This window comes from Hermetia illucens, chromosome 4, assembly GCF_905115235.1.
Source record: "Hermetia illucens chromosome 4, iHerIll2.2.curated.20191125, whole genome shotgun sequence".
In the NCBI taxonomy this organism is placed as follows: Eukaryota; Metazoa; Arthropoda; class Insecta; order Diptera; family Stratiomyidae; genus Hermetia; species Hermetia illucens.
In genome coordinates this window covers 72,257,542-72,284,517 of record NC_051852.1, presented here as the reverse complement: position 1 = coordinate 72,284,517, position 26,976 = coordinate 72,257,542, and the positions used below count along the sequence as shown (strand labels likewise).

Sequence of the window (26,976 nt, the reverse complement as noted above, 5' to 3'; positions counted from 1 at the left end):
TTAAAAATATATCTGTATGTATATAACAAATTTTTCTTCCTCTAATTGCGGAGTAATGTTAAAAATGATTTTCTCCTCCTCTTTCGCAGCTTCGTTTTATTATTAAATTTGTGCACTTTTATCAACTACAGAGCACTAAAATTCTTAACTAACTATACCACAAAAAGTGTAAAACTCTTAGTACAATTCACCTCAGTAGACCTCAAATAAATATTGTACATTTTTGGGTGCTTGTATGCCTTTTGTTCTTCGCACTGGAGAAACTGACGCAATCCTCTTTTCTCTGCTACCGCCACTCGGGGATATGCCTTGGATGTTAAGTCTTATCGATTAATCTGAGGGCGCAATTGATAATTGGCAATTAACTTCAATCAATCTTTTGTAAAATAAATCTATAATTAGTATACAAAGATAATGTCTATTTCTGAAAATAACTTCAACGTGTCTTATTAACTTTCGCGTTAATAAATCGGCTTTTGATAAACTTAGATAGAATTAGGCGCCGCTTTCATCGATATCCCCCTGACAATTTGAATAGTTCAATATTATTTCATGATAGTTGAACTTATGTCAGAAGGCCTAAGCAGCCAATCGAGGCATCTTTTGAATGTGATTTTTGAGAGAAAGAGAGAGAGAGAGATGACGTACAACACTAGTATAAAAGATTTTATTTCATAAAGATAACACCAAGCAATTCAACCAACTAATGAGGAACATAACAAAACTTTTTCTGAATGCCTGAACCTAATTACACTAAATTGGTAAAAACTTTCTACAACTGTTAAGTAATCCCCATAAATGATCTGTTTTAACTTTCATTCATTGAACTAAGGCATCAATATGAATGGTTTTCGTAAGAACAGCTTAAAAAATTAAATTAATAAAAAAAGACTTACCAACAAATTTAGGGGGCTTTAAATTTTGAAGGTATAATGAATCACTCGAAATTTAAACCTTTAAACATCCCTAACGCTTTTCTAGGGTACAAAACCTGCGCCCCCAGAACGACAAAATGGAAATTCATTTTTGCGATTGGCTGCAAAAACGAATTAAGAAAAATTGTAACTTTAATAAACATATTTTCTCATCGAACAATGCCTTTTTACCCAGATACATGGTGAAGCCTTATCTCTTAATGGTACATGGCGCATTAACCACACACACACCGCCGTTCACGGTTTGCTGAAACGCACTTCAGTCCCCCCAGGATTTCCCAAGGTGCTTGAATTCCTCTACTGTTTTGCGCCATGTTGGCGCCTGGTATAGTGAATTCTACTGTATGACGTAACCGGCAATGGAGCTTATGCTTTTCCTTAAGGGGGAACTTGCTTAAAGAGGCCGAAAAAAGCACTTCTTTTTTTCGCGTTAATCGTTCCTAATATATTTGAGACTATACACACACAAGTTACAGAGTCTAATACTCAATGTTTCCTTAGATAGAAAGCCTAAAGCAGACGGCTGTCACATAAAGCACTCTCGCTTCCTTTTAGTGTCTAGTCGAAATTCCCTACTTGAAAAGCTAACGGACGCGCAACACAGTAGGTAAGGCTCGCCTATTATATGAAAACGTGAAAACATTAGCGCTATCTACTCTGCGCTTCCGAGGCAAATTTAGAAATATAAGCCTCATTAACTTTCACGCCTCTACAGAGCAGACTGCAGAGTTGAAAAAGAATACCTTCTACGAGGCAGTTGAGCGGACCTTCGAAGCCTGTCGCAAGAATGATATCAAAATCAAACTTGGGGAATTTAACAGTTAAGTAGAGACGGAACCCGTATTCAGGCGATACGTTGGCTCCCATAGCTTACATCAAAATACAAATGATAACGGGCTGCGGATTATTTAATTAGCAGTGTCGTACGAAATGGTTGTTGGATGTACCTGGTTTGCGCGGAAAGCGGCCCACAAAGAAACGTGGGCCTCTCTAGACGGGACCACTTTCAACCAAATTGACCACGTATTGATCGAACGCCGCCACCTCTCAGCCTTGATGAATGTCAGAACATATAGGGGGCCAATATAGACTCGGATCACTATCTCGTTGGCATGGTACTCCGGGCTCGAATAACAACACCACCTGCAATCCCCTCTGACGATCAGGTGAGAGTGGATATTGAAGCCATCCACAACACAGCCCTCCGCAACACTTATAAGAAAGAAATGGATGCCACAATAACCGCAGTCAACAGAGATCCTGGAGATGAAGCATCAACAAATGATTTTCACAACCACCTGAAGAACGTTATCATTGATACGGCCACAAATATACTTGGCCCCAGTCGCAAGGCAAGTCGGAACGGGTGGTTCGACCATGATGTAAGTTAGCAACGGAACGGAAGAATGTCGCATACCGAGTAATGTTGCATTCTCAAAGAACGCGGGCACGCGCAGAGACTTATCACGAATTCCGTCGAGCGGAGAAGCGACTTCACAGACAGAAAAAGGAAGCCTGGAAGAACCAAAAACTATGTGAACTAGAAAAGTACAGGGACCAACCGGACCAGGCGCACAAGTTTTACCAACAAGTCAGCAGGATGAAGCCTTATACACCTCGATGTTCATCCTGCTAAAACGACCCAGACAAAGAGGGAAATCAGATTTCCGACAGAATGGGCATATTGGAGCGATGGGTTGAGTATTTTGACGAACTACTGAACAACCAGAACATCGGCGGGTTGGAGGTCCCGCCAACTGAAGACAACGGACAATTACTGCCACCACCAAGCATAGAAGAAACAGTCTATGCAGTTCATCGACTTAAAAATCATAAGCCGCCATGAGCCGATGGAATTACAGCCGAATTGCTTAAATATGGACCAAGTGGTTCACCAACTTGTGTTGTCGGTGTGGAACAGCGAATCAATGCCTGACGTCTGACAAAGGGGCATTATCTGTCTCATACATAAGAAGGGAGATATCACACAGTTCAGCAATTGTAGAGGTATCACATTGCTGAGTATCATCGATAAGATATTCTCAGCTATCTTGCTAGGCCGGATAGCTTCATACGCCCAGAACATCATTGACCCATACCAAAGATGCTTCACTCCAGGAAAATTAGCAACAGATCAAATGCTCTCTGCGGTATGCGATGGAAACACTGTTGGAATATGGCACCATCCTGTCATCGACTTTAAAGCCGCCTATGATAGCATAGCCAGAGTACAACTGTACACGACCATGGGAGAATTCGTTATCCCGACGAAATTGATAAGACTGACTCAAGACCATTTGACATCAACCAGGGGATGCCCTATCATGCGTCCTCTTTAATCTGGCCCTGGAGAAAGTGATCCGTGATGCTGAGGTAAATGCAATGGGTACGATTCTCTTTAAGGACCCAACTACTGGCCTATGCTGACGATATCGACATTATGGGAAGAACGAACCGAGACGTACAAACTGCCTTCATCCAAATCGAGCAGGCGGCGCGAGATTTTGGGCTGCACATCAATGAAGGCAACGTCAGCACCGAAAACCTACCAACCAACAACATCAAACCGCACTGGTCAAACGGGAAGAATAAAGATAGGAGACTAAAACTTTGAGACCGTTGATAATTTCTGCCATCCAGAGTCGAAAATCACAACCGATAACAGCTACGACGATGAAATCCGCGCACGGTTGTTGGCAGCCAACAGAGCCTATTTCAGCTTACAAAAACTCTTGTGCTCGAAACGTCTCACCATAGGGTCAAAACTCTTACTGTACAAGATTATGATCTTGCCAGTCCTCATATATTTCTCGGAGACTTAGGTTCTTAGCAAAAAAAATTGCGAGGAATTTTTGGCCCCTACATGAGGATGGACGATTCCGTAGCCTACGTAACGACGAAATTTCTGAGCGATACACCATGACCGTCAGGTTGTGGATAAAATCGGGCTCCATAGGTTACGGTGGGCGGGTTACTTAATGGATGAGGATGATCCAGCCCGAAAAGTGTATAAGAGCAATATCTATGGTAGAAAAAGAAGGCAAACAGGTTTTATGGATATCGAATTGGTGGACCTCGGCGCTAAACCGGGATGTCTGGAGTTCCTTATTAAGACAGGCCTAGACCGAATACCGGTTGTTGCGCCGTTGATGATGATGATGAACTCAAAAAGTATGGGGAGTAATGGTACCAGTCGCGAAATTTTTACCAACAAGTCAGCAGGATGAAGCCTGATACAACTCGAAACTCATCCTGCCGAAACAAAGGGGGAAATCTGATTTCGGATAGAATGGGCATATTGGAACGATGGGTCTCAACCTTTGATGAACTGCTCAACAACCAGAATATCGGCGAATTGGAGGTCACGCCAACTGAAGACGACGGACAAGTACTGCCACCACCAAGTATAGAAGAAACAGTCCGTGCATGAATCAATTACAGACGAATTAGTTAAATATGGACATGGACAATAACATGGTGTGACTAAATTTAGTCTTCATCCAGATCTCGAACGCTTCATTTGTTAAAACATTGGTGATCAGCGCTTCAATTAAGGTTTTTGGTGATGTTCTGTTCAGTGCTGCATCAGTTACGTATCTGTACAAGCACCGATGCGTAAGAACCAGAGTCTAGGTACAAAAACCTACCCTCAATCCCTTCTTTTCTTCGGGTTATCGACGGGTAAAAGCACCTACCTCAACAACAACTTTGAGACCAGGGGGTATCATTTTGTTCAACATCTCACTCGACGAATTACCAGAGAAACAATGGGATGTCGGCGAGGAGATCTTCTGTCAACGTACCAACTATAGGAAGGCCAGGAGGAGAAGGAGTCCAGGGTGCGTAAAACGCTGCCATATATAGAATATAGAATTGCCTAAGTTCGATGGTGATTAGGTGCAGTGGTGCGAATTTCGTGACCTTTTCATTGAGGTAGTGCACAGACAAAATCTAGCTGACTACAAGTCGAAGTATTTGAAAATCAATGTAACTGGAAGCTTGGAACGTCATCAGCGAGCGTTACGAGAACAAGCGTTTCCTCGTCAACGTTCTTCTTAGCAAATTTATAACACATCAGAACATCAACGTAGAGAATGCCACAGCTACAGGTCACTTTACGACTGCGTACAGGTGTGTCTATTGCAATTTAAAAAGCTTGAAACTGCGGTGGACAACTGGGATTTCATTCTCCTTTTCTTATTAGTAAGCTAGATCGAGCGTCGAATACCCTCTGGGAACAATCATTGCAAGACCCCAGAGGACTACAATCTCTTGATACGTTCCTCAAATTCTTGGAAACGCGATTTCAATCGCTAGAAGCACTGGGCATCAAACCAAGGACAACCGATACTACTAACAAACAGCACAGGAACCCGATCTCTATAGTTTCTACAGCAACTCCTTCAGGCGCCACATGCCAAGGAGTTCATCCGATATAGAGCTGATAGAAGTTTTTGCAGCGCCTAACGAGAGGCTCAATGAAGCCCACATGATCGAACAAATAGTGCCTCCTCAACCCAATCAGTATATCGATATTTCAACATGGAATGTACTTCGTAACCTTAAATTAGCCACCGCAGATTTCCAATCTCCCGGCGAAATCGAGATATTGCTCGGCGCCGAAATTTTCTACCCCATTCTGACAGAGGGCCAAATGAAGTTGGGAGAATCGCTAATCTGCTCGGCTAGACTGTAGAGATTTACTACAGTCGTAGACAGAGTTACTACAGTCGTCGACGATGAACCAATTTCTTGTAATTCAGCTTTCTGCGGAATAAAAATCGCAAGTGAAACTGAACGTGTCACTCAAAGGATTGAAAGATTCTGGCAACATAAGAGCGTGGTCACTGCTACACGTAGATAAAAAATCAGAGCGTCCTGTTTCTTTTTCTATGACATAGAGGGCACCTCAGTCCTTCATGCTTTTTGTAAAAAGTCAGCTCTCTGTCAAATTTAGTCTTCAATTGAGTGGTTTTTCGAAATGAGTGCTGTTTACGCCTCTCGCTTTGAGGCAATTTTTCTATGTTTGCATGAAAAAGGACCCAAATTAACGCAAACTGCTGCTGTGAAATATATGGGAAAGTCGAAGCAGTTCGTTAGCAAGTGGATAAATCGCTATAAAAAGGTCGGTAACGTTGATGATTTTCCTGATCGCGGAAGTGCAAGCAAAGTCTCAAAAAAAGACGGAAAAAAGATTCTCGCATTGTTCTCGAAAGATCCAACTTTGACTTTACATGGAGCTGCTGTTAAATTGAAAGCAAAAGGTGTTGACATATCTTACGGAACGAGTCGCAGGCACTTGCTTGCCAATAAACTGAAATATCGCAGTACTTTGGAAAAACCAATGTTGAGTGCAAAACACTTTGAAAAACGAGTGGAATGGGCGAAGGAAAACTTGGACCGCGATTGGAGCAACGTAATTTTTTCTGATGAATCCTCCTTCTGAGCATTTCCGAGCATCAAACACGCCTGGGCAACCTCCACCAGTAGGATGCTTCAACGGACTGTTAAACACCCCGTCAAGGTCCATGTTTGGGGGTGCTTCTCAAACAAAGGTTTCGGTACTTTGTTCTTATTTACCGAGAATTTAAATGCCGAAAAAATGAATAAAATATATCAAAAGGCTTTGTTACCATCTGCTAAGCAATGGTATATCAAGAAAAATGAAAGCTGGATCCTTCAAGAGGACAACGATCCGAAACATCGGAGTCGAGTGTGTAGCGAGTGGAAGGCGCAAAACGGAGTTGTCACTTTAGATTGGCCATCTCAGTCACCGGATGCAAATCCCATAGAAAATGTGTGGGCTCTGATGAAAATGCAGCTTCGCAGACGCAAGCCATGTAATTTACATCAACTTTCTCGACAAATTCGGAAAATTTGGAGGTCTTTTCCGGTAGAATATGCAGAAAAACTAGTGGAAAGTATGCCCCGACGGTGCCAGGCCATAATTGACAATGCAGGAGATTGGACTTGCTACTGAGGTATTTGCATTGAGTATTGACGAGCAAATTATCGATAAATTTGCGAATTTTCGAAAAATCAATTGTTGTTATTATTTAACAGTGACCACGCTCTTATGTAACAGATAGTAAAAGAGGTCGAGCATGGCAATCCCGGAATGACTCTGGATGAGAGGAAGTGTGAGCTCCAATTCAACCAAATTAACAGGAGAAAAGACACAGGCCGATTCATCGTAAAACTCCCTTTCTGCAAAAGTGAGTTACTAGGCGGCTCCAGGAATATGACCTACAGCAGATATTTTTCCATTGAAACACAAGCTAGACCATAACATCGAGCTTAAGAGTTCCAGTTGATTTGGTGGAGAAACAACTCAGAGAAGACCTTCAAATGCTTAAATTGAAGACTGTCACATACGGCATAACATACATCCGCATTGTACCGACAATGAAGAGATTAATAAACAGATGGTTGCCACAGACATTGCGGGCATGTTCAACCCACTCAGATTGATGAGTACGGTCGTATTGAAGGCGTAACTGTGGGTGCTAAAACTTGACTGGAAGGCAGCACTGCCTCAAGAAAAACACATAAATTGGTTTCAATTTCGAGCGAAGCTCGAAGATCTCAGCAAGATTAGAATTCCTAGGGACCTTTTCGCCGTACGTATTCCGAAATCCATACAGCTGTCAGCTGTCTTCGCCGATGCCTCAGAAGAAGAATACGGTGTACCAGCTTACTTCAGAGCCGCTGACAAGCGTTCTACAATAATTGTACGCTTGCTTTATGCTAAATATAAGGTTGCGCAAACAAAAAACAAATACTGCCTAGACTGGAGCTCTGCGCGGCGATATTAGCAGCAAATCTCGCCAACAAAACAAGGAGGATTTTAAACCTGAGTCACGAAACCATCTACATTTGATGCAACTCACAAATAACGTTATCCTGGATAAACTCGCCGTCGTTCGAGGCCAATGACACCAATGACGTCCAAGCCACAACACCTTTCGCCACTTATCCCTCGACATTTCATAAGCGGCGAGCCTCTTATCTCAACTATCCATTTCGAAGCACAGACCAACAAAACCAATCTAAGCAGCCGATAGAAGCTGCTTACTGCCATGCAGAACGACTTTTGGAAACGTTGGCATAGGAAAAATATCAACCAGCTACAGCAGATACAGATACAAATGGAAGAAAAGGGTACAAAACATTGAACCCAACACAATGATCGTCTTAAGAGAGGACCATAATCCACCACGCAAATGGTCAATGTGGCGAATGGCACAAGTATTTTGGAGCGAAGATGGTTTAATCCGTAGCCGAAGACAAAACCGCTTGTGGACTACTCCGCCGAGCAATACACAAGTTGGCCCACTTACCCGTGACTGCATCAGAAGACCTTTCCTTTGAACAAGACAGTACCGAATCCCGACTCTCCAAACAGGAATCGGGTATCAGCAAGAAACAGGTATTATTGAGCCTCGAACTAGCTTTTCCACAAATCAAATGGCAGATGTAACTTCAAACTTCGAAACTCAGCATTGAAGCGCGCGAAAGAAGAATAAAATCCGCAGGGGCATCATCCTTATTTTCTCTCGCTTTAACCCTTCTCATATTACCGGCAACTTCAACGGAATCCACAAAGGTTAAACCATTCGAACATCAACCAGGCATGAAGAAATACAATATAAGAACCAGAGTCTATATACAAGAACCTAGTCTCAACCCCTTTTTTTCTTCGGCTTATCGGTGGATAAAAGCACCCACCTGAACAGTAACTTTAAAACCGTTGATAACTTCTCGTCGAGAATCACAACCGATAACAGCTATGACGATGAAATCAACGCACGGTTGTTGGCTGCCAACAGAAACTATTTCAGCTTACAAAAACTGTTTCGCGCGAAACGTCTTACCATAGGGTCAAAGCTCTTACTGTACAAGACAATGGGGTTGTACCGTTCGTGGAAAAATTCCGAGAAAGGCGTCTTCGATGGTATCGTCACGCAATTCGCGCAAACGAGTACTCACTTGCCAATATTGGTCTGAACATCGAAGTCGATGGTAAACGACCATAAAGCCGGCCGAAACAACGGTGGCTTGATACGCTGGATGGGGATTTAAAAGCCTCGAGATTGCATCCAAATCAGGCATTTGATAGAGCCAAATGTTGAAACCGATCACGACGGCCGACTCGGCTTGTAAACGGGATAAAGGCTGAAGAAAAAAGAAAGAAAGAAAGAAAAGATTTTCTATCGGATTCCGGCCCGAAAAGTCTATAAGGATAATATCTATGGTAGAAAAAGGAGATGAGGCAGACCCTGTCTGAGATGGAGCGATGGCGTAGGCCAGCACGTCAAACAACTTTTAGGGATATCGAATTGGTAGGCCTTGGTGCAAAGCCGGGTTGTCTGCAGTTCCTTATTAAGGCAGGCCTAGACCGGATACCGTTTCGTTTTTGTAGACTTTTCATTTTTATGATTTCTCTCAATTGGTAGGCGTAATTGGGAAAAAAACTGAACCCTTTGGAATGAGTTACAGCTTTTAATTTTAGCGTTTTGGATTTTTTGTTTTCTTAGTTCTTCCAGAAGGGAAAAAACGTAATAATGAAAACTGTACTCGATTTTTCCGTTTCACAGAAGTATTGCGAGCGGTAGCTTTCACGCGGTGTTCTGGGATTTTCCATTCCAACCAAATATTATGAGATAAATTAACCGAAAACAAATTTTTTCGAACTTTTCAAATAACATATGTATATGTTAAAGCAGATAAACATGTTTGATAAGTTTAATTCGCATTGATGATCGAGTTGATTTCTTTTCTATTTGGCGGAGCAGTTCGCATCTGAAATATTAACGGGACAAGCCATTTTATCCACAAGAGGGGGGACTTCGCCGGATGTCATACGATTGAAACCGTAGTGAAAAAATCCCTCCAACTCTTCAACTGCTTATCAACGTGAATGGGGGGTCGATGTTTAAGGTCTCTGACAGGATCTTCGAAAAATTTACGACCACATGCCAATCCGTTCGTAATACGGTATACGATTCTGAAAGCATTGCTATTTGCGGCACATTCTGCTTCCCCAACTAACGCAATAACTAATTAACTTTGATCACCGCGCACACTAACCTTCCCGCGATTTCGCACGGTATTGAAGTTAGTCACATAGTCACACTCGATGAATGAGCGGTCAATCGCTGACATCCATCCGTAAGTGGTTAAGTTCAGAATGTCTCTAAATTTTAGTTCCCCTCAAAGGGACAAAACAACTTTAGATTTTCAGAATATACTTTTTTTATTGCATAGATTGTTAGCTCAGCTATTCTAGAATCATTATCAACGACGCAACAACCAGTATCTGGTCTAGGCCTGCCTTAATAAGGAACTCCAGACACCCCAGTTTTGCGCCAAGGTTCACCAATTCGATATCCCTAAAATCTGTTCGCCGTCCTCACCTACGCCATCGCTCCATCTCAGGCAGGGTGTGCCTCTTCTTCTTTTTCTACCATAGATGTTGCCATTATACACTTTCCGGGCTGCACCATCGTCATCCATACGTATTAAGTGACCCGCCCACGGCAACCTACTGAGCCGGATTTTATCCACGACCAGACGGTGGTGGTATCGCTCATAGATTTCGTCGTTATGTAGGCTACGGGAAAATTCTCCAGAAGGTTCTTCTCTTGAACGTGGCCAATAGTTCGCAATTTTTTTCCTAAGAACCCTGGTTTTCGAGGAATAGATAAGGACTAGCAAGATCATGGTCTTGTACAGTAAGAGCTGTGATCCTATACTGAGACGTTTCGAGCAAAACAGTTTTTGTAAGCTGAAATAGGCTCAACCGTGGACGGATTTCATCGTCATAGCTGTTATCGGTTGTGATTTTTGACCATAGATAGGAGAAATTTTCAATATTTTCATTTACTTTAACTTCAATATTCTAAAATACGCTGCAGAAATTTCAAAGTGAAATTTGTGTTACTTTATACTTTATGGGTATGGAACCGAGCGATAATCGCGTACAGGCTCAGGGTCGAGCGCCCAAGAGGTCTTTTATGTTCTTTATGTAAATTGCACATTTATAAATATTGACGTCCCTTGCAAGAGTGCATTTGTATTTGTTTAACTATATTTGGTTCGTAATTAAGAGTGATAAATATTTTCATAGCCGAAGGCAGCTTGTTAACCGCGTTTTTCTCAAAATTACGTTTTTTACATGTGCGGGAATTTTAACCCAAAAGGTAATAAACTGTAATATGAAATTTGAAGATATGATTCTTCACAAAATTACCAAGAATATGAGTCAACACCTAGGGTGATATCTGATGCGATATTTTAATGTGGTTAATATTTTCGACGAAAAATGCCCAACAAAGGCAGTAGGGATCTGCATTCCCCTCTCTCAGAAAAAGCTGAATCGAAGAGTCCAATTCCTCGCTGCTCGTTTTGTAAAAAAGTAAGCTGAAAGCAATCAACAGTGGTCACTTTCAAAAGATACTGGGCATTGCTTGCTGTAAAGTCTTCTTCGATACTGGTAGTAATGCCTTCGTCTTGTCCGAACATATAAAGACAAGGTCCCTTCTTCATTCTGATGTTCTGGAATGATAGCAAAGAAATGAGTCTAAAATGCGGCAACGATTGCGCATGGCTCCATCCAAAGAAAGTTCCATGAAATTATTATGATGTCGGTATCTGCGAAGAAGCATAAGACAGTCCTCCCGGCGCTCATTAAGAAGAAGGCTTTAATGAAGAACCAACAGAAAGATTTATACAGAACCAGAAGAGGAAGCACTACATACAATCGTATTGCCAAATCCCACCTGGAGTTCAAATTTCAGGCTTTTTTTTTGAAACAGTTAAAGCTTTTACCTTTCACAGCATTTCTTTCCGATTCTCGTTTGTGAGAATACTTTCTCGCTGCGCAAGCGAAAGAAACAAACCCGCCCCAGAATATTTATACTGGGCTGCAATCAAAAGTGCCTTTGTCTCTGTTGTGAACGAAATTAGCGGTTTGACTGCGGAAACATGGACGCGGATGAGCGTAAGAAGCTGAGAGTTTTGTTTTTGATTTCGAACGTTACAGCGAAAAAGTACCGAGTTCCTCGTTGTACACAAAAAGAAGTCCACTATTGCGCTAGTGAGAGAAGCAGAAACTGCTGCAAACAGCAACGACTTAGCCAGCGTATACTCTATCACCGAGCCAAATGTGTTCAGGAAGCGGAAGTGACAGTGGTCACACATTAAGGAAGAGTGACAGCTCCATTGCTGGCTACACTATGCAGTTGAGTCGACAAGTGGGTCGACCCAGGAATACTAGCGCAGAACAGCAGATGTGTGCAAGTGCCTCGTTAAGCCCTGGGGAGCTGGAGCGTATTACAGCAAACCGTGACGCCCAGATTAACTCTGCAATCAGCCCAGAATCAAATATTCAAAGAATCACATTCAAGTGGGAATTATCAAATTCAAATTTCGAATCAATGAGGTAGGTTTTTACCTCAAGCTTAAATCTTTGTTCAACGCAACAGTTACAAAACTTTCAAATCCAACCCTAACCACCAAAGTTTCAACAGGTACTCAACGGAACGACTTGCATGCAATTACGCGGCAAGAAAAAAATATATAAACATATATATATATATATCATATTTAAAATAATTAAGACTTGCTTTTGCTTTTCGCTAGTAATATTTATTAACCTTGCAAATACCGATATTTCGGAAACCAGTGCTACAAGATACTACCGAAAAACAAAAGCAAGTCTTAATTGTTTCAAATAATTGAATCGCTAGAGACATCACAAGATCACACTTATATACATAATAAATAATCGTTGGCGCAACAATCCATGCTGGATCAGGGCCTTGAAGTGTGCTAGAGCACTTCATTCAAGACCGTAACGGTACACTAGGAGGCAATGTGGTCAGCATTGCGCTCACTTACATATCGTAGTTCGAAATGTGTTCAAGGGAAATTCCCCAGGCATGGCCAAAGAAAAGACGACTTCAATGAATTACACGTTTCCTCAAACACCTCAACTATGCAGATTCAGATTGTCGCTTCAATGAGTCACGAGCCTGAACCAAAATGGCTCTGAATTTGGAAAATGAAGCAAGAAAAGTCAAACAGAATGCAAATAATATCAAAACCACGATGTTCAGATTGACAAATCATCTCTCTCTTCGCAACTGCATTAATAGGAAGGTACGTATTTTTACAAAGGCTAGTAGACACTCGTGTTGCTGCGATGTACTGTCTGCCATCCATTTCGCAAGGTTTATCGTGAACCTTATCAATGACAGCCCTGTTAGTTCACCAGCACTTTCAGAAATAATACAAATGATCAACAAGTTCATATCAAAATAATATTAAAAATTCGTGAACAAATAAAAAAATATTAGCTTCAACAAATGTCGTTACTACGAAATTTAAAAAATGTACACTCTTTTCGGCCAATTGCAACACAAAACCATTTCATCCAACTCACCTGATTGAAACCGTCGTCAATCTCATATATCACGGATGATGACGATTCTGAAGACTGAAAGACTTTACCTCTAGAATTGCTATCTGTAAGTACACAACACTCAAACTAATTTTTCCTCTATTCGCAATATGCAATCCTTTTTACCTGAGTTGTTGGTTGAGTATATTATGGTTTGTGCTTGCGATACTGGCAACGTTTTTACGTGACTTCTATTATTTTCTTCGGTATCAAATTTTCCAGCTTCGCCATATTCTTCTATCAAAATATCTGACGATGTTCCGCCGTCTTCCACGTATTCTATTGCAACATTATCTTCAATCTCTTCTTGCGCCGATCCTATGCGAAAATTCGCGATAATCCTTATTGCAAAAAAAATCGGAAACAAAATATCTAACCATATGAAACATCGAAGTCCACATCGTCCTCTCCCTCGGTTGTTTCGTTGATTATGCTCTCCTCGTAAATAGTGTCTTCTTCAATGACATCGTGAAAGTTATCAATGATCTGCTGTGATGCTTCGTTTCCATCTTTACTTTCTTCGTCTTCCGCCGTTACCAGTGCACTGGAAACATCGTCGCTCTGTATTTGCTGCAGACGTACTTCGCGTGCAGCAGCCGTTTGATTTCTCCGATTCTTATTTGCCGCTTGCTGATCCAGCTCAACTTCCCAGTCAGTTGAGCTGACAATATAATTATTTTCAGAGTCCATCACTTCAACGTTGTCTCTGATTGTGGTCATTATCTCTGCATTTGATATCGATTGTTGCTGTGGTTTATGGTTCTCTGCCAAGTAACCTGCCTGGTCCTCCTTCGCCAACACTCTTTTGTTAATGTCTTCATTAGGGCTAGTAACGGTTTGTAACACAGTGATCGGTGACTTAATTTCATATTTCGCGGATGTTTCTTTACTTAAAGTAGGCGTTGTCATCTGAATAGTGTTTTCAATGTTTGATACGGGTGTTGTCAGTATGTCGACCGGCGTGTCTTCTGTGATCATGTTAGCTTCCAACAGATTTTTATTGCTTGCATCCTTTATGTTTTTCTCAGTTGGTATAGCACCAATCACAATTACATTTTGATTTTTAACGAAACTACTGCTAGTGCTGCTCAGCTCATTTAATATAGGTTTATTTATGATGGCCGTGGGAAGTCGTTTGCTCTGCTTCATCATTGGAATATTACGCACTACGATATTACCAGAATTCGTGGTCGGCGACAGAACACTACCTGGCATCAAAATCATATCAGATTTATTCAGACTAATTGGTTTCATAGGAGCTGTGCTCGATGAGGGTACAATTTGCACTTTCTGCAAAGCATACCGGTTTTGTGTTGTGGTTAAATTACTCGACCCTGGTGTTATACCTAAAACCAAAACAACACATTTATCAAAGGAGTGTCCCTAGCTTGAATACTACGAGTATAACAACTTGAAATTTGACAAAATTATAAATTCTTGGAATGATATTCACCTGATTGAGATTTTGAACTGTCCGCCGGTTGGATGAAAACTTTGCCACTGGGCGATGAAACGATTTGTACCGCTTTGCGACCTGTAATTCCTTTCAATTGCATGCCTGTGGTAAATTTAATACTTCCATACCCTGGACTAATTGTTTGATTGCTATGAATTTGAATTTTTGGTTTCGTTCCGCAAGTCAAAGATCCGCTCAAATTCGACGGAGTACTTTCCGAGTTAGTCTTCAAGTCAAAATTACCAGAGCCGATAATTGTCGGCTTATTGGCACTTCCATCAACATCAGAAATTGAATCTTGGCGAGTAAACGCTGTTGTGGCAACTACACTCGCATTTGTCATTTCAATTTCCTTCCTTTCGTTCAAATTCACAACTGTAGCATTTTCCGGCTTCACCGCCTTCTGATTTATGTTTATGTACCCACCGGGCAAAGGTATTGCACTACTGTTCGGACTAGGTTGGTGCTGAGTTTGTTGTAACTGCTTGGTATTAGTAGTGATTTTCGACGAACATGAGTTTGGATTCGATGTTTTCCCCGGACGATGTCCAATAGGTGTCGAGGCTGCTTGTGTTTTCGGGACCCAGGATGTTGGATTGGCAATCATTACGTTATTCAGCAGAGGACGTCCTTCCGAATTAAAAATATTCGTTGGAATGGACGCTTCAATCCGTCCTCCATCGCCAACAATCGAACTGGGGCTTGAATGCAACTGTGAATTGGACATCATATTCAGTTTTGACAGATTGTTAGTAATATCTTTTTTCGAAGTAGCAATTTGTGGCCAATTGTTTGTAGCGCCTTCCGGCGGTTCAACTATAAGTTTTCCTGACTTCTCATTTCCCAAGTAATTTTCATACTGCACACTTTGCTGAGGCATGCTGGCATATGTGTGAAGATTTCTCGGTGTAGGTAAATTATTCTTGTTAAGAGGCACACCTAGTGAATCAGATAACTTCTGTGTTTTCGGAATACCTTGCACTTTTGCCTGATTCGTGTTTAATGCTGCAGAACTTTTTGCCATGACTTTCATATTACCACTCATTCCACGCTTTGCTATATTGGATTTCTTGTGACGTGACTGGGTTTTACTATGGTTGTGGTATAGTTGTTGAATTTTTGTGTTTGTATGTAATTGGAAGTGCGATTGTTGAGCATTTTCGCTACCACCACTGCCGCTTATAGTTCGTTTTTTATTGGTGGGCGAGGTTGGATTCGCAGTGTCTGCAAGTTGCTGCGCTTGTCGTTTTAGGTTCCGTTTTTCATCGACACTCAATAAAGCCTGCAATAAATAACATATTCTACGGTAAGTCATTAATACTTTATCAACTTAATTTTAATTTTTTTAAATTAAATGATGAATATCCGGCAAATATCCTTCGACTGCGCAGTATCAGGTTCTGCCATAATAAAATAATGCCATTCACACAAAAATAAATGATTATGTTTTGAATTCATTGACAAAACTCTATCTGTTGCTTTGATAGCCGAGAGAAAATGGAAAAATTGTGCCAGGCCAAATGTTTTACTGCCATCCAATTGGAAAGCCTCTTTGACAGGCGCATTTGCTTCTTAATGGAAGGAAGGAAACAAATACCTCCTTTGATGATCAGCAAGGAGGCGTTTTATTGCCACTCTGCGCTGCGTTGTCATGCTCAACACCTAGTATCATACACGCTCTTCTATGTAGATTATGTTTTTCTAGCCTCTCTTAAACAAACTGGTTGAGAGCCTTGTGACTAAGTTTATAATGGTCATTTCAAATTACAGATTAGGTTTATACTACTTTGATACAATTCAAGGAATTACAGAATACAGAAATACAGAGAATCTAAAATAGAAAATTATTCATCAAAATTGATATTGTCCCCCTCAAAGCAATTCCTACCAGCTGTAACGCACTTAGCCCTGACGTGGTAATTAGCGTGGATAGTTGAAAGTACTAAAGATCCCTATATGAAGAAAAAGGAAGCCTGGGAGAACCAATACGTCTGTGAACTAGAAAAGTACAGGGAGCAACCGCATCAGGTGCGGAAGTTTTACCAACAAGTCAGCAGGATGAAGCCCTATACACCTTGATGCTCATCCTGCCAAACAACCGAAACAGGGAAATTTGATTTCCGACAGAATGGGCATATTCGAGCGATGGGTTGAGTATTTTGACGAACTGCTCAACAACCAAAATATCGGCGAGTTGGAGGTTCCGCCAACTGAAGACGACGGATAAATGCTGCCACAACCAAGTATAGAAGAAACAATCCGTGCAATTCATCGGCTTAAAAACCATAAGTCGCCAGGAACCGATGGAATTACAGCCGAATTGGTTAAATATGGAGGCGACAAATTACACCAAGTGGATCATCAACTGATGCCCAAAGTACGGGACAGGGAATCAATGCCTAACGACTGGCAACGAGGCATTATCTGTCTCATACATACAAAGCGGGATATCACACAGTGCAGCAATTATAGAAGTATCACGTTGCTGAGTACCATCTATAGGATATTCTCAGCTATCTTGCTAGGCCAGCTAGCCCCATACGCCCAGAACATCATTGGCCCTTATCAAAGAGGCTTCACTCCAGGCAAATCAGCACCAGATCAGATTTTCTCTCTGCGGCATGTTATGGAAAAACTGTTGGAATATGGCCATCAGTTGCACCATCTTTCATCGACTTTAAAGCCGCCTATGATAACATAGGGTAGGCCAGGAGAGAATTCGGTATCCCGACGAAATTGATAAGGCTGACTAGGATGACCCTGACCAATGTGCGAGGCCAGATAAAAGCAGCAGAAGCACTCTCGAGATCATTCAACATGAACAACGGTCTACGACAAGCAGATGCCCAATCATGCTTCCTATTTAACGCGGCCCTGGAGAAAGTGATTCGCGATGCCGATGTAAATACGAGAGGCACCATCCTTTTCAAGTCCATCCAACTATTGGCCCACGCTGACGATATTGACATCATGAGAAGAACAACCCCAGAAGTACAGTCTACCTTCACCCAGATCGAGCAGGCGGCGCGAGATCTTGAGCTGCACATCAATGAAGGTAAGACGAAGTACATGGTGGCAACGTTAGCGCCAAAACCGAAAGAATGAACAACATTGAATCGCAATGGTCAAACGAAAACAATGAAGATAAGAAACTACATCTTTGAGACCGTTGAAAATTTCTCCTATCTAGGGTCGAAAATCACAACCGATAACAGCTATGACGATGAAATCCGCGCACGGTTGTTGGCACCCAACAGAGCCTATTTCAGCTTATAAAAACTGTTTTGCTCGAAACGTCTCACCATAGGGTCAAAGCTCTTACTGTACAAGATTATGATTTTGCTAGTCCTTATCTATTCCTCGGAGGCCAGGATTCTTAGGAAAAAAACTGCGAACGATTCCGTAGCCTACATAACGACGAAATCTATGAGCGATACCACGACCGTCTGGTCGTGGATAAAGTCCGGCTCAACAGGCTGCGGTGGCCGAGCCACTTAATTCGTATGGATAAGAATGGTCCAGCCTGGAAAGTGTATAATGGCGACCAACTTAAGGATGGGCTGCAGGCAGCATCCAATGGCCAGGATCAAATCGATGATGCGTTTCAACCCAAAGTATGTGCGACCACGCGAAAATGTTTTGCTACATCCCATTTGTCGCAAACACTTCAAGCAATGACGCGGTGGTTCTATACTACAAAGACATAGATCTCAAATGGAAGACAGTACGAATCAAGACTGAAGCCCACTAGGTAATATTGTTACTGGACTCTTTGGATTATAGCACAGATTACAAGGATAACCGCCTTTTGCATGGGTATATTTATTCAAAGCACTGCAATGAGAGCAGCTCTTAGACTAATTCGATTAGATCTACGGGGAAACAACGAACATGGTGCACGGAGCATTACAGGAGTTATTGCGAGTACTGAATCCAGTTCTTACAATCCCTTCCGATTCTCGGGTCCCTATACATATGTTCGGTAGAAGATATGAAGTTAACCTGAAACGTAGAGAGAAGCGGGAAATCTCAGAAGAACACCGGTGTCTCAAAAACAGAAAAGGGCTCTGAAGCCGGAGTCTACCTCTCGAACAAAAATGAGAAGTGGGCTCTTCCTTTGGGGCAATATACAACTTGTTGAACTTGTTTGCACTGATGAAGGGAACAAGTGGTTCCCGAAATATCGGTATTTGCAAGAATAAATACCCACACCAACGAAAAAGAAACAACAAGTTTTTACTATTTCAATTAATTAATCGTTGGAAACACCGCATAATTTCACTCTGAATATACAACGGTTTTTTAAGCCGAAGTATATGTGATTCAAAGGGCGGCAAACTGGATGATTATAATCTGCAGTGATAGCCAGGCTGCATTGAGGGCGTTGAGAAGTCCTTCAATTCGAAAATCGTTCAAGAATGCAGAAACCGTTTGAACTCTATCTCTAGATTCAATACGGTAGAACTTCTCTGGGTACCTGGTCAATCCTTTGATATGTTAACGAATCCGGGATATTCCGTTAGATGTGGTTGACGAGTACAATGGGCCGCCACGGCCTGAGTGAGTGGTCAGGAGCTATAGTTTCTCCCTCACCACACAGGGCACAATGGAAAATTATGTCAATTGCTGCTGCGAACCGCAGGACACCTTTGAGGAACTTCAATAAAGCGGTCGATGCGGCTAGCTTGGGAATTTCAGGTCAAAGTTTGCCAAGGAGATTGAAGGATGTCGACTTTCAATCAGGTGGCCGGTAGAAAATATCACGCTTAATTGGGAAAATGAAGAAAGCGAGCTTGCCTTCGCTAAGGAGTATTCGTAGATGATAGGGGAAAAAAGCCCTTTACAACCATAGCCAGGGAATTGCCTGCTTTGAAACCAACCAAAAATGTGTGCAATGAAGTAAAAGCTGGTTTGCAGAGAACAAAACACTTATCGTCAAATTCTGTGTTGAGCGCTGGACTCCCGGTTCAAATCTCACTGGTGGTAGAGGGATTTGTTGTCGTGACTGGACATCGGACACCAGTCGACTCAGCTGTGAATGAGTACCTGAGTCAAATCAGGATATTAATCTCGAACGAGCGCAATGCTGACCACATTGCCTAATAAAGTGTACTGTACAGTGTACCGTCACGGGTTTGAATGAAGTGCTCCAACAAACTTCAAGACCCTAATCCAATTGGATTGTCGCACCAACGATTATTATTATATCCGAGTTGTCATAATCTCGGATTATAGCTAATACTAGCACTAAGTGCCAAGCATTTAGGCTCAGACGATCCTACGTACTTAAATTGTAAAGGGGCGCTGGTGGTAGTCGCCAGTGGGTCGAGAACGTATGAAGAATGGTATATTTCTGTATGGTTTCAACCAGACTGTGTGAGAGTGCCAGGACATCAATGGAAGCCGTGAGGAATTCAGGAGCAATACCGGTAACTGGCAATATTATGGGAACTACAACCACCTGCTCAAGACGCCAAATTTCTTTGATTTCCCGAGCCAGTTGCCCATAGTTCACCTTCTTCTACACGTATTTCCCTTCAAAGTTGTTATTATGGAGGATAGCAATATCAATAATATACGCGGAGCGAAACGTCTTGTCAACTAACAGTACGTTGGGCTTGTTGTGTTGAATATGGCGACCAGTCAGAACTTGCCGGTCCCAATACATGCTGTAAGCAGAAGAACTATCAAGTACAGCTTGCGGCTCATATCGGTAAACTGGACATGTTCTCGTGATCAGCCCATACTTGTATGCAAGGTTTTGATGGATAACCTTACATACAGTATTATTCCTGGTGATGTATTGCACCGGTGCCATAACAGTAAAGCCAGAAATGAGATGGTCCAACGTTCTCAACCCGTTCTTTCATGATGAGCTTTTTATAAGCTCGGGTGGCGACCACGCCGGCCTGAATGGCACACATGAATCCCTCCGTTTCAGCAAAGAGCTCCCCAGCACACAGCAATCTGCTCGACAAATGCCAAAGACAATTGACATGTTTACCGTGCATTGCCTTCGACTTCCATTCATCGATCCGCTCTTGATCCGACTTCACTCCACTCAGAGAATTGAAAGCTCGATCCCTCAAATTAAGTGGAGCCAATCCACAGTCTGCTTTACAGACAGCAGCATGCAAGGAACTCGCCTGCTCTTTGCTGTAAAAATAAGGGTGCAGCGAATCGACTTGGAAATGATCTAGTGCCGCCACGTCAAACACAACTCTATCTCCGATGCATCTGCTATCCGGTTCATCCGCTCCACGGTAGAGTTTGGATGATGCATTCCGAATTTGGAGATAGTTGTCCGTATCCGCGACTGGACGTTGGTCTTCGTCCACCGCAATATTCCAAATGCATAAGCCAGTGAAGGGATAGCGAATATATTCAATACGCTTATTTTATTCTTCCCCGAGAGATGCGATTTCAGTTCACGTCACAGAAATTCGCAGACTCAACGAAACCCCCTGGATGGGTTCTGAGGTATTAGCACCCTCAGACGTACCTGTCCTACAATTACCCTTCTGCTCCTCGGACAGAATGTTGTTGGTCTCGAGGTGCGCATTGCGCTAATAATGGACGTTATGAATTTGTAGAGGGTTGGTAAGTAAGTAATCGGCCTTGTATCTGCGGGGTCCTGCACCGCAATGAGGAAGGGTGGAAATTGCTCCTGGCCCACCAATGACTTGATTTACGCTATGTGAACTTTTTTTACCAGAAGTTCGGCACCCGAACCAGACCTGGGCCCCCAGTTTTTCGAGCTGTTTATGGCTCGTCGAACTTCCTCTTCGGTAACATCCGCAAAATTCACCAAGTCAGACGACTCCCGTCGGTCATCCATTTCCGACCTCAAATTCCTCCTTCTTCTCATTTTTCGGTTTGCATTTTATACCTAACTTCCAGGTATGGTGATATCTTCCTCAGTGAGTAATCTGCAAGACTGCAAAGTTCCTGCACTTTCCTCACCTACCCCTTGAAACGCGGTGGCGTATAGCCATTTAGACTGAAGCTATCCATCCCTCCTCCTTTCACAACCGGACTTGGGACCGACTACGGCTATTATTATTATAAATTGTTAAACCTTAGAAACAGATATCTACTGCTACTTTCCTACTGAAAAATATATTTCAATCAAAACTTTATCAAATTTTTCAAGTGTTTGTAATTGTTTGGCCAGTGACTGTAAATAGGAAAATTTAGGCATGTAATTCTTTTCTTTTGAGTGAAACGCTGCAATAATCCAACGGGAATGCCTCAAAATTTCCCTATTCAATATAGTTAGTATGGTTGTGTTGCCAACCCATTTTCCACTTTTGATCCCCCAAGCCGATGAAAAGTCGGTGATCTTTTAGTTGCAGAGTTTCTCCAAGACTTTGAAAGCATCATTTCCTATATTATGAATATATTTTACAATTATCATTTTAATCTCGTCCCCCATTTACATACTAACCGAAGCCAGAAGAAGCTCGGGATTGAACGACAGTAATTGGTAAAGTATTGGAAGTTAGATCCGTGTACACGAGTGGTTTAGTCGTTAGAACACTAGGCTATCGCAAGACGATAATGATTTAAACCTTACTTGTGGCAGAGGAATTTATATCGGGACTGGATGTCGGATAGCAGTCCACTCAGCTGTGAATGAGTAGAATAATAATCTCGAATCTACTAATTACAGTTACGGCCATGAAACAAAATGCTCTAACACGATTCAAGGTCTAGACTCAAATTGATAAATAGATCAGATCAGATTTTTCGGTTGGGTAGGTTCTGAGAACGAGACCTATTTCACTTTTTGGAGAACACATTTTGAACCTTCACTCCCCCATGTTTCATCTAATATCAAAAATAAGGTCAGTTTCAGAAAGTACTAAGCGAGCCCCTTCAATTGATATCGCACATGACCATACTCTGTGAAAAAAAAAATGTACACACTCCTTTCGCATGTATAGGGAGCCCTCCTTCACACTCAACACAAAATGGCATCACTCACTGATATCGAGAATGAACAATCGCTTATTCAAAAATTTCCATTCAATAATCTTCATGACATGCGATAATAATAGAATCGAACGATAACATTTTACTGGACTGTTTTTCTTTTTTCATTTTCTTCTACTCTCCTATTGATACGATTAAAGGACTCACTGAGCAAGAGTATAGTGTCCCAGCTCTTCGCTTTCCAGAGCTCCGCTGTGTTGAATCTGTGTTTGATTGTCTCTTTAACTTCATAGAGATGTTTGTAATTGACCGCTCGGCTAGGAGCAACCACTCTCTTGATTTCCCCGTTGGCATTTTTATAAATTTGTCAATTTATTTACCAACAAGAAACTAAGGTTAGAGATCTCTTACTTAATATGATATTTATTTACTAATATGACTCGATATTTGGAGCTCCTTCAGTTTTTGGAATTAGAATTTCGAATGACAAGAAATGATTTATGAAATTGATGCAAATTCACAAAAACGTTTTCATCTGCCCGGGAACGTGATGTCACATGAGATAAATATTCATGCGCTGTCAGCCGGTAAGTAATAACCTAACAAACGATTTTGAAGCGGGTTTCCTTGGCAAAAAGTAATTGAAGGTTAAGCATAAAATCTGTGACTGAAGCTCGATGAAGATTTTAAAGGCAGATTTCAGAAATTTTACAAAAGTCAATGTGAACATGGCGCGCATAAGTTTTTGATGACCGACGAGAAGTATAATGTACCGGGAATGTGAACTTTGCGAGTAAATACGTATAATAATTGCAAATATTAGAAGTAAAAATTTAGGTCATCGAGAGAAAACTACAGAGACTCTAGAATAGGCTTTACTCCCTCAAAAGCAAGATTGAGATAGAAAATGAAGAATGTAAATTGCTTCGATTTTTCTTACCATTGAAAAATTTTGTAATTAAGAATATATAGTTACAATGTTTACCACAGGAACGTCTGTATGACAAGCTTGTTCATCGATCAAGTGAATTTTTGTTCAAATGATAAAAAAACAACTCGAGAAACCGCAAGCTAAAAGTTGCGTGTTTCCCTAAGTGACGACCAATTGCTCTCTATTCTTTAAAAGTCCATTTACACAAATAATTTGATCTGGAAGGCACTATATTGATAATAGTCAACTTCATATGCTTCACATTAAGAGTTCAAAATTATTAGGAAATGTGAAGAACCTTAACAGATAAAAAACAAGTTGGGAAACCGGAAGCTAGACGCTTCAGATATGAAAGGTTTTGTGTATTTCTTTTATAAAGAGATTTTAATGTGCATTTGTCCCATTAGTATGTAGCACGTAATATATGCATATATTATGTGAAAATATCCACTTTCAAGTGATATTGACATTCATAGTCTTGAATTTGCACAGAAGCTTTGACCTAGTACTTTGTTACTAATAGTGCGATTTTCACCAAATTTGGCAGAATCATGCTATACGCTGAAGCCTACATTGTTGCAAAATTCGTGATTCTAGGGTGAACTTAAGGGGGGTTTCCTTTCCCCCTTTTGCATGTACGGCATAAAAGGATGTAACTCACTACATGCGTGAGCGTCCACAGTTCCCACCTTTCTACCAAATTTGGTGTCAATCGCTACAACCGTCTTCGAGAAAAATGCGTGTGGCGGACAAACAGACAGGAAACCGATTTTAATAACAACAAGCCGGAATACCGGAAAAACGGCGCCTACGGAAGATCGCGATTCGAATCTTACTGGTGGCAGTGAGATTTGCATCGTGATTTAACGTCGTATACCAGTCGACTCAGCTTTGAATTAGTACCGGAGTCAAATCAGGATAATAATCCCGGGCGAACGCAATGCTGACCACATTACCTCCTACAGTGTACTGCAGTGTACCGTTACGGTCTTGAATGACGTGCTCTAACACACTTTAAGGCCCTGATCCAATATGGATTATTGCGTTAACGATTATTATTATTATTATATCCATCATATTGGGCACTACCCGAAAACTTCATTAGCACATACTTAAATACACATGTCTGTCTCCAGTAATTGATATTGATGTATAAATAACAAATAATCAAATATTTAAAAAAGGAAAACGAAAATATCCCCATGGACACCGTCGTTCATATAAATTCGCTTTATATGATGAGAAGGTTACATCACGTCTTAGAATGCAACAAATTAACATAAAATGGAAAACTTTCTCTTTCTATAACTTCGTTAATAATAGTTGGATTCCCAGAATTATGTCCTACATTGTCACTAATATTGGTGCCAAATTTGTACTTCTAGGATAGGATAGGTTTTCGGGAAAATTCCTAAAATATGGTAACATACTATTATTAACTCTATTTATGCATATATTGGAACGGGATGTATTTTAATACCTAGATTTTAAAAGATGCATCATTGTGATCAGATTTTCCGGTTGGATAGGTTCTAAGAACACGACCTGTCACATTTTTCGAGGCACATATTTTAAACCTTCACTCCCCCATGTTTCACCCAATATCAGAAATAAGATCAGTGGTACTAAAATCAAGCCCTTTCATTTAATACTTAACATGACCATATTCTGTGCAAACATTTTGCACCCTTTTTTCGCTTGTATGGGGAGCCTCCATTAAACTCAACAAATAATGGCGCCTCCCACCAAATTTTGTGACAATAGCTTCAGCCGTTTCCGAATAAATCGGGTGTGACAGAGAGACAGACGGGCAGACAGACATTGAATCGGTTACAATAAGGTTTCGTTTCACACAAAGCTTTAAAAAGGGTTTGGAGGATGTAGATTTTTTAAAAATGGAATTATGGAATTAGGGACAATAGGTAGGTAGGATTTCTTTTCTGTGACTTCTTTGTAAGGTTGTTATTTCCCTCAACTTGTGGTTCAAAAAGAATGTTAAAACAGTATTGCCACTGTTATTTTTATGCACATTTTCTGAATAGGATTACCGCCTTGGGATTTAAAATGCTTTTGATTTTGCGGAATGATTGTGGATCGTGGGTTGTTTTCGATGGAAGAGGTCAGGATAGCCGCTCTTAATTATTTTCGGTCGTAAAATTTGGAAAAAAGCATTGCATTGGGAAAGTAAAATCGCAAAATATTGGGTTGTCGAGTGTAAAAATATTTCACCTTCTGTGGTATCATGTGAATAAAACTTTCCAAATTTCCATCGGAGAACTCAAATTACATGCTAGAAACCAACTGCGAAAAAATGTCTTCAAACACCAAAAATTAAAATTTCTAAATTTTAGTCCGCTAGAAATCCTAAAATGGCAACCCTTTTTTTCAAAATTTACTACGTCCAAAATCAGGGGAGGCAACAATAACCTCTTCTATTGAAAACGATCCGCGATCTAATCAAATTAACATAAAACATTCGGAACACCGGAAGCTCGCTTCGGATATAAAAGTTTTATGTTCATCTTATGTAAGAAACTTAAATGCACGTCATTCATTCATTCTTTTCCAAACTACAAAATATACGTAGATATTACAGCCATAGATATTATCCTCACCCTGTATACTGTACATATATATGTACATATATATGCACGTATATAAATTGATCGTACCCATGTTTCCGATTTACTTCGTTCACAAAAGCATACATATTTACATATATAGTACGTATAGTAAATACGGCTGGTTTAATGTACAGATATATCTATATGAATTAGGCACTACCCGCAAACTTCATTAGCACGCATATACTATATACCTACATACACACATATCTGTTTGGATTAATTGATATTCATATACAAATACAAAAAAAAAAATAATTCTTTGCGACCCAATTCATATGAACTTACTTCGTTGTGGTCATTCGTCAATAGACGAATGCACGAAATTCACAAAAAATGACAAAGTTTCACCAAGTTAACTTTGACTTACAACTTGGCCAAATTGTGCATTATGTTATCCCTTACATAAGGAGGGTTTCCCCTCAGGGGTCGTTAGCGATTTTTAAACGGGTCGCTTACGATACGGGGTGTGACGTCCCCGAGGTGCCCGAGTAAGTAGTTCCGCCCCCTAGCTGGCAGCATACCTGCGTCCTAGGTAGTAGCCTCGAGAAAGCTTCTCGGTGAAGAGCGAACCGCGAATGACCGGTACACGTCGGGACACACTGGGAGTCTCCGGAGCCGTCGACAACTCT

At 41.2% G+C, this 26,976-nt stretch overlaps 1 protein-coding gene across 2 annotated transcripts in view; it reads right to left on the bottom strand.

Moving 5' to 3' along the window:
- Positions 1-280: 280 nt before the first annotated feature.
- LOC119654989 (BRCA2-interacting transcriptional repressor EMSY) overlaps positions 281-26,976 on the bottom strand; it is a 39,922-nt gene continuing 13,226 nt past the window's right edge. For both annotated transcript variants that reach the window (XM_038060653.1, XM_038060654.1), the window contains exons 4-8: positions 14,852-16,136; positions 13,776-14,744; positions 13,525-13,716; positions 13,381-13,463; positions 281-335 (exon numbers count right to left, since the gene is read on the bottom strand). In XM_038060653.1, coding sequence (XP_037916581.1) covers positions 324-335; positions 13,381-13,463; positions 13,525-13,716; positions 13,776-14,744; positions 14,852-16,136 — 2,541 coding nt within the window. In that variant the 3' untranslated portion in view covers positions 281-323. The remainder of the gene's footprint in view (positions 336-13,380; positions 13,464-13,524; positions 13,717-13,775; positions 14,745-14,851; positions 16,137-26,976) is intronic.